The 9,185-nt window shown below is 40.7% G+C and overlaps 1 protein-coding gene across 4 annotated transcripts in view; it reads left to right on the forward strand.

Moving 5' to 3' along the window:
- Positions 1 to 4,338, forward strand: part of CUNH12orf42 (chromosome unknown C12orf42 homolog) — a 156,950-nt gene extending 152,612 nt beyond the window's left edge. For all 4 annotated transcript variants that reach the window (XM_021174791.2, XM_021174795.2, XM_021174793.3 and 1 more), the window contains one exon: positions 3,753 to 4,338. In XM_021174791.2, coding sequence (XP_021030450.1) covers positions 3,753 to 4,189 — 437 coding nt within the window. In that variant the 3' untranslated portion in view covers positions 4,190 to 4,338. The remainder of the gene's footprint in view (positions 1 to 3,752) is intronic.
- The last annotated feature ends 4,847 nt before the right edge of the window (positions 4,339 to 9,185 follow it).

Below are 9,185 nucleotides of genomic sequence, written 5' to 3' on the forward strand. Positions count from 1 at the left end.
CTTCTCTCAGCTTGTCACTTTCTAGGTTTTAACTTCAATAAAAACTGATTATTGAATCAGTGGTAAGCCTTACTATTCTAGAAGTGTGCTAAGGGCTGTATCAGTTTGACTTAGACTACGTGTTGACGAGCATGACATTCAAGTGTCTACTGTTGACAAGTTATTGATACTTAAGGTGTTACACTGGACAGTGGCAGTGACATCACTCTAACCTCATATATGTTGGCTGCTATCACGCACTACACTCTATGCTGAGCCTTTTAGGTCCATTTACATAGCATTTAGACAGCTACTCTCCCCACTTTATAGAAATAAAGGAGCTGTGAATGAATAGGATAGGGTAATATGTATGAAAATTGGCTGTTTCAACTTCAGCTGCAAAAGTAGGAGAAATGGTTAAAAGTAAGGGAACAGAGTGGGGAGACAGTTCAGTGGCTAAGGTGTTTGAAAGACCTGAGTTTACATCTCTAGAACTCATGTACGCTGGGCACATAAGCATATGTCTATAATCCCAGAGCTTCAAACGTGAGAACGGGAGGTGGGGGAAATGTGAGAATTCTCGGAAGTTTGTTGTCAAGCCATCTGAGCATACACAGTGGTGAAGGACAACAGAAAGTACAGAGGCTGTCTCAAACCAGGTGAAAGGTGAGGGCTTAAACCTGAAGTTGTCCTCTGACCTCCACACTCATGCTGGTGTGTGCACAAGTCTCTGTTTGCATACTCACACACACGTGTGTTTACCCATGCACACATATGGTAGGCACACATGCCTACAAGCATACACGGGTACATGCACATGCAAAGGTTTTAAAAAACTTAATGACTAGATATAAAGAAATGGAACATAAGGAAGGGGTTTGGGAACTGAAGATCAAGTCTCAGCTCTCTCTCTCATGGCAATTCTGCAGCCACGATACAGTTCCATGAATGTTCCTTGAGCTTGGTCTCTTTGTCTGTAAATCAAGGATAAGGAGCGCTGTGAAGAGTGCTGTGAAGGATTGATGTCCCAGTGTAGGGGAATGCCAGGGTGGTGAGGTGGGAGTGGGTGGGCGAGTGGGTGGGGGAACACCCTCATAGAAGCAGCGGGAGGAGGCTGGGATAGAGGGTTTTCAGAGGGGAAAGTGGGAAAGTGGGTAGCATTTGAAATGTAAATAAATCAAATATTCAATAAAATAAATGAGTAAAAAGAAGAGTGTTTGTAATTAGAGGGTTCATTAAAAAAAAGTTCCTTAAACCCTTAAGAGACTATGTGATGTTGGTGGTGTTTATGAGTCTGATGTTCAAACTGGAGAGGAAGTGTGAGGAAAGCTGTAGGAGCTACTATGTAGAAGGGAGGATTGGGTTGATGTTACATAGCTTTCTTGTGATGGAGGGTTTTTAAATTTGGGGGATGGGGTGGGGCCAGGGGGAGATTTCACTCTAGGTGCTAAGACAGGTTCTGTAAGATGGTCTGCTGATACCGAGTCTGAGTTTCTTTCATGTCTGGGATGCTGGACCCAAAAAATGGAATGAAGAGTATGTGAGCTGGTGAACACTTTTTAAAAAAAATGTATGTGTGTGTACGTGTGTATACATACCCGTGTGTGTGTGTGTGTGTGTGTGTCTGTGCAAGCGTGTGAAGGCCAGAGGACAGCCTCATATCTCATCCTAAGGGGTCTGCCTCCTTTTGAGACAACATTCATTGGCTGGATCTCACTCATTAGGTTAGACTGGCTGACCAGAGAGTCCCAGGCTTCCTCCGATCTCCACCCCCCTAACTCTGGGACTGCAAATGCCTGTTCCTACACTGGGTGTTTTTTATATGAGCTCTGGCGAATCTAATGCTTGTGAGGCAAGCGTATTATCAACTGAACCATCTCCCCAATCTGGTTAACAACTTTTGAGTCTTGATCTGTGTAAGGCAATGCACCAGTGTAGACATGCACCTTCATACGATCCCTCTACTGAGACAATGTTATTCTCATAGTTTAGAAACAGACTTGGAGGTCTGTTGGGGTTCTGTTACTGTAGGGTTGACATCATGATTCAAGTTTCTCACATGACCCCCAGGTCAGAACATCCTTAAGCACTTCCTATGATCACAACGCTTAACCCTTTGCCATGGTCTTTCCTCAAATATTTAACGAGTTTAATTTTCCATGGACAAGTCTTTAGTGGATTATGACACACTTGGTTTTTCCTAATCTCTTCCGTTCCTTTGTTTTTCTTCTTTGGAATAATCAACAGATTGATTAAGACTTTCAAACTTAATTATTCATGAGTTGGCATCCTTCACCTCACTTCCCTCCCAGAAACAGAATATAAGCTGTCTATGCGCAGAAATGCAGCTCGCTCTATTCTTTCCTGTATCCCTAATGTCTTAGATATTGTTGGGCGCCTTACCCGATTCTCCTCTGTTAGCCAATGAGTAAATGAATGAACAAATTTAGTTTCATCAGCCATCAAGTGACATAGATAGTAAAAGCTCCATGTTCCCAGTGAGAACAAAGAAGCACAGGCAACCTCATGGTCCAGGACTGGACTCTGATGCCTGGATTGTGCAAGACTATCTCAGACTACACCTGCTGCTTGTCAAATGCATCATCATGGTTACTGGAGTGTTCCAAAGGAAAGAATGCCTGGTTTTTCAGCTTAGAAGATAGAAGATAGGACAGGATACTCTGCCTATGTCATGTCCTATTATGCTATGCTCCAGAATTTCAGTAGAACTTTTATGCACTAAATATGGTAAATAATTAAATGGCTCATCTGTGAGGGCTGAAAGTCCACACTCATAGATGTTATTAGGTTTTGGCACAGCACTAGAAATTTGTAAATGACATTCCATTTTTATGCTCAGGAATAATTCTTGCTTCGGGTCGGTCAGATTCACTAAACTCTTCGTCTACTTGTCAGGCTTATTAAGTACACAGTGGAAAACACTCAGTGCCTCTTAGGTACAAAGCAATGTGGTGGACATGGAATTTAATTCCTTAGAGATACAGTAGCTTCTCAGCACGCTGTGTTAGGAAGAAACTATTACACATTCCAATTTTATACATTTTGAAAATAATTCTGTGTTCATTTCAAATATTCTAGCAATTTTCTGGTTACTGAAAAGCCTATAGAGACTTGCAGAGAATGATTTAAAGCATGTACATTTTCTTAATTTATTACTAAAGGAATAGACTTCTAATGTGTGTGGTTAATATGTAGAATTTCTCAAATAAAAAAACATAGTACTATATGCAAATAATACAGATAGAATGTATAACAATGTAGGTATGATTGAGCAAAGAAAAAAATTAAACCTGATATCAATGTCAGTGGGAGAGAGTGTTGATGGGTAGATTCAGCTTCAGGGTAATCTATTTTTTGTTTTCATTTTTCATCTGGTTTTATAACTTCTAATAAAATCGACCAACTAACTTTTGGATTTGTTTTTCAGATCGTTAGTTGTCAGTCTGAGGGGGGCCATTGATCTTTTCTAGCATACCTAACATGATTCAATAACTTTTCTCTTTACAAACTTCCGAAAGTCAGAAGACGGCGTCCCACTTTCTTCGTTATCTTGGAAGATTTGAACAGGTTCCTTTGAAACACTGATCTCCCACTCCGGATCCTGTTTCTGGTGCCAGCAAAAGGAAATTCAGCATTTGAATTATGTCACAGGATAGCCAGAGATTCTCTTTTCTCTCTCTCCATCCCAGCTGCTGCCCTGTGATCCTTGTCCAAAGGCTGGAGTTCTACTGTTGCTCTGCTTTTTCTTCCAGGTCCTGCGATGAGACCTTTTACTGCCATTGGCCTCTGCAGAAGTGTCAGTCAGAGCTACCCTTCCCAGCCGATCAGCTGTAAGACTTCCGAAACTGTGCAGGAGGATAAAGCTACAGCCTCGGGATCTCCAACACAAACAGATTCCCTAACCGTGTGCGGAAGTGCATTAGGAAGAGGCGCAGTTGCCATAACACCAGAGACGACCCTCAAGCATCCTCATCTCCCCACCGAACGGAGGCCAAAGGCAGTTATCTCTTTGCCCGCCCGTGTGGTCAAAGAGCCCCTGCCTCTGCTCGTGGGCTCGTCTACCCGTTTATTTTCCAAGAAGTTAATGAAGGCTTGCTCCTCAGTGGCCCCGCGCCCACCCCAGGATTTCCATAAGGCTTGTTCACAGAGTCTTTCGAAGCCCGTGGTGAATACTCACACAAACTGCTGAGAAGGAATTGTTCTGCGAGCTCTGCCCATCTTCCAATCAATGCCTGCCCAGAACAACAGAAAGGGCCTCAGATGTATTGGTTTCCACAGAACCATTGTTACGCTTTGTAAAGCATTTTTGAACCTAATAAATAATGTCAAAAGTCTCTATCGCCGCCAAAAAATGTTCTTTTTGAAGCATTTGTAATAGTATTTTTGTTCTGCAGTGTCTCCCACTGTTACAAAGAATTTGCGCTGCACAATGCACCGCGTGCCACTTTGCAGTGTGGCCTGCTGGGATCGGAAGGTCGGGCTTTTGTTTTGCTGTTACAGGTAGACGGTTTCACTTGCCAGCCTAGGCTTAGGGCTAAGGATATTTTCTAACGGCCTTCGGGATTTCTACATGAACGTTTGGAAAACCTAATTGAATGCCTGTAATATAATAGTTAACACGAAATTCGATTGCTTCTGATGTGCCTAGGGAAATTCTTTAGGCTATATGAAGGGTTTTGTGTCAGAAACCTGAAGCCAGATCCTAGCTGGTGGCTTTGAAACACTTGGAAGTAAGTTTAATGTGTTTGTTTGTTTGTTTGTTTGTTTGTTGTTTGTTTGTTTGTTTTAAAGGAGAAGATTCCAAAGTTTCTGATTTGTAATAGGGAAGTCTGGCTTCTTAAAGAACGTACTATCAAACTGGCCATTCTAAACAACATATTTAAAACATTTTGGGTTTACTCACATGGCTGATTTGAATCACAATATAGTGTCTGTTAGCTTTATCAGTGATTTTATGAGGTGACAATTGATAGTTTTAATATTCATGGAGAAACAGGAAGCAATGGGATCAACATGAAGTCTGTCTACTACAGTCTTCCAGTTTCCCCACAGGCTTAGATGTGGGAAGTTTGATGCATGGGGGTTATAAAGATTTAATATTTTACTTAATTTAATATTTTACTTTAATATTTTCCCTTTAGTTCAATGTCATATAAATACCTACATGCAGGTAATGGTGTGGCTACATTTGAGACATTGCACCCTGTGTTCAAATTTTAAGTCTCAGAATTTGTTTTTTAAAGATTGAGTTATTTTTATCTTACGCTTATAAGTTTTTGCCTGCATGCATGCGTATGTTCTATAGGCGTGCTTGTTACCCATAGAGTCAGAAGAGGTCATGGGATCCCCTGGAACTGAATTGCTGGTGTTGGGAGGTGAAATCAGGTCCTCTGCATAGAGCAGCTTGGGCGCTCTTAACTGCTGAGCCATTTCTTCATCTCCCAAAGTCTTAGAATTTCAAAAGGAGTGAGGTACTATTGTTTTTTGAAAATGGCATTACATTTAGGGATATGTTCAGTTCCCCTGAAAATTATTTAATTTTTTAAAACTAGCAGTTTTTTGACACCCGAGAAACTTTGAAAAAGTGGTAAACCAAACTCTAAAGCTTTCAGGTTAATGCAGTTCTTAAGGTGAGTCTTCTTATTACTTGTTATTCATTTGGTTTACTCTGGAGAACGTGCAGGTCGTCAGTGTTGATTGAATATTCTGGGTATCTGGTCATCAAAGTTCATGGGACCACTGTAAGTTCAACCTCACGCCCGTCAGTTGGGGAGCATTGTGTAGACAAACTGAGGGGTTTCTATGAATTTTTGATTCTAAGATATTCTAACAAGTGATTCCATTATGAATTAGCATGCAGTGTTTCCAAGGCAGGAGAACATTGTCTAAGGAGATTCAAAATCAATGAACTAAAATTCTTAATAGCTGATGCTAAAACAGAAACTTAATTTAACATGTTAGATGGACTCCCTACCTATAGAGGTACAAATAGGTGAATTTATCTAAAAATTCAATGCAGGAAAAGCAGTTCTGTCCAGAATTGAGAAAATCATACAGGCAACAGATACAAATATGTATACATAACAGTCTGAAGCAGCTTCCCAAATCTTTTCCATGGAGTATTAGATGTGGAATGAGGTGGAGCATCTGTAGCCAAGTCTATGAGGGGCAGCTCACTGTGATTCCTCTCAGAGGGCCACACAAACATATTAGATCTATTTCACAACAAAATTACAGTTTATTAAAACTGTATTTAACTTAGTGCACCTCATCTTTATTTATCAGAGACCCTTGGAATGTGTACAAGTGTTTTGGTATGTTTGTTTGATCTGAGACAGGGTTTCTCTGGGTAGCCATGGCTGTCTCAGAACTCACTATGTAGACCAGGCTGTCCTCAAACTCACAGAGATCCTCCTGTCTCTGCCTCCCAAATGCTAGGATTAAAGGTGTGCACCACCATACCCAGCCTGTATGTATATTTTTAAAATAGTATAAATTAACATCTGCTAACACTAGTGCCTTGTCAAATACATATGAATCAATATTTGAGAAAATGCTGAAAACTCTAAGCATGGTTTATGGTAGGAAGTTCTTTCAAATAAATAAAGAATCAGAGATCACCAAGAAACACTTCAAGAAGCCATATTTGCTTGAATAGTGAATGAGATGTCTCTGTTTACTTGCTGTTTTTGAGTACATGCATTCCGGAGAACACTTAATTAGTCCAACTCTGAACATACTGATGGATGGGAAGTACCTCTAACCCTGACTGTCACAGGCATGGGCTTTTATGTCAAAACTAGTACAGGAATTTAGACACAAAGATAATAGATACAGAGCTCTTTCCCATTAGTCTGCAAAACAGTGCTGAATTACTCATTTGTAACCCAATGTTAAGAAATACATAATATGTCCTCACATACAACCCAAGTAGGGAGGACAAGAATGAGGTCTCATACACTATGACAAAGGTTCAGACTTGTAGCTTGCTCTTCTTCTACAGGGATATGTAATTTCATTTACAGCACATTTATTACTACATACTATAAGACTTTTCTTTTCGAGACAGGGTTTCTCTGTGTAGCCCTGGCTGTCCTGGACCTCACTCTGTAGACCAGGCTGGCCTCGAATTCAGAAATCTGCCTGCCTCTGCCTCCCAAGTGCTGGGATTAAAGGCACGGGTCACCACCGCCCAGCTACTATAAGACTTATAATCAATATGAAATGTCATTCTTCATGAAAAAATAGTTACCTGAAAACTACATTTTAAAGGATGATATTGATGGACATAAAGTACTGGTACATTAGGGGAAGGAAATGATATTTGAGAGAAACTTTGATGATGAATGTTCCTAAATCAGGAATTATTCTGTAATGTATCAAGTGAATAAAAAGAAACAACTTATAGGGTTAGCTTTTATTGCATATTGGGTCTGTTCTCAGCACTTGATGTTCACTAATAATTCATTCATTTCTTACAATGACTTCATGAAGTAATTTCTTTTGTCTCCATTTCACAGATAAGGATGCTTTATTTTTAATGGTAAGAACTTTATACATCTATAAAAACGACCTCCAAACTATAAAATTCTATCATATATATTACTAAGGCTAGTATATTTACATGTATGGGATGTGTATACATTCTACCAGTATCTATAATGAAAATTGTATTCCATGCTATTTATCCATAGTGGAGGGAAGGAGCAGGTAACTGTGGGCTGACAATCTGTAATTCACTTGTCTTAGTTAGGCTTTCTATTGATGGGCTGTGAACACCATGGCTCAGGAGCAGGTTGGGGAGGAAAGTGTTTATTTGGCTTACAGATCGTAGTCCATCATTGGAGGAAGTCAGGACAGGAACTCAAGTAGGGCTGGAACCTGGAGGCAGGAGCTGATGCAGAAGGCATGGAAGATGCTGTCTTGCTTTCCATGCCTTTGTTCACCCTGCTTTCTTATAAAACCCAGGTCTACCAGCCTAGGGATGGTATCGCCTACAATGGGCTGGGCCCTACCCCATTGATCACTAACTGAGAAAATTCCTTAGAGATGGATCTCATGTAGGCATTTCCTCAACTGAGGCTTCTTTCTCTCTGATGATTATAGCTTGTGCCAAGTTGATACACAAAACCAGCCAGCACAGATAAGTTATTGTTAACCTTCATCAGAGCACCAGGAGGGAAGCAGTAGGTTACGATTTACCAACCAGGAACTGCAACAAAGTGTGTGGCTTCTGGTTGTTTCTCTCACCCACACTCACAAACACCACACTGCAATACCATCTGTAAATTAAGTTCCATATTCCACAAAAGTGACTAACTGTTCACCTAGAACCTTTAGAGCATTTATTTACTTTTATATCTTTTAAGAATGGCTTCTGCTCTATATCCCATGTTGCCTGGAACTCATGATTCCAGGCACACACATGACACACATGACTCTCCTGTGTCCGGCTCTTGAATGTTGGGTTTGCGCTGAACTTCCAGTTTAGAAAACTTCATCTTAAAGCGTGGCAGTTGGGGGCTGGAGAGATGGCTCAGTGGTTAAGAGCCCTGACTGCTCTTCCAGAGATTCTGAGTTCAATTCCCAGCAACCACATGGTGGCTCACAACCATCTGTAAGGGATCCGATGCCCTCTCTTCTGGTGTGTCTGAAGACAGCTACACTGTACTCATATACATAAAACAAATAAATAATTCTTTTAAAAAACAGCAGCATTGGCATTCCCCAGGTTGATCTTTTAGCTGAATTCTCTAGAAACAGTTGACATTTCACACAGAAGAGAAAGAAAAAGATACATTTAAAATTTTTATTTTTATCTTAGGTGTGTGGAATTTTCCTGCACATATGCCTCCTGAGCACTGGAGGACTGCTTCATAACTCTTAGGTGTGGGACACCACTTTTACACAGTCCAAGGTCTCTGAAATATGGCCATCTTCGAAATACGGTCATCTTCCTCTGCTCTTTTACATTGCCCAAGTTCCTTTGAACCCATCCCTAGGCCCTCACTTCTTTCTCTTTCCAATCCCCCTCCTGAATGTTCCTTCCTCAGAGAGTCATTCTGATTTTGTAACTTAGTAACTCTGGGATCAACCCCGAAGATTTAGTTGCATTTCACGGTGGACTTCATCTGGATTGCTTAGGTGTAGATTGTCGAAGAGGGGGGATCTAAATTTAAAAATAT

Source organism: Mus caroli, unplaced genomic scaffold (assembly GCF_978045245.1).
Source record: "Mus caroli unplaced genomic scaffold, Mus_caroli_1 scaffold_9, whole genome shotgun sequence".
Taxonomy (NCBI): Eukaryota; Metazoa; Chordata; class Mammalia; order Rodentia; family Muridae; genus Mus; species Mus caroli.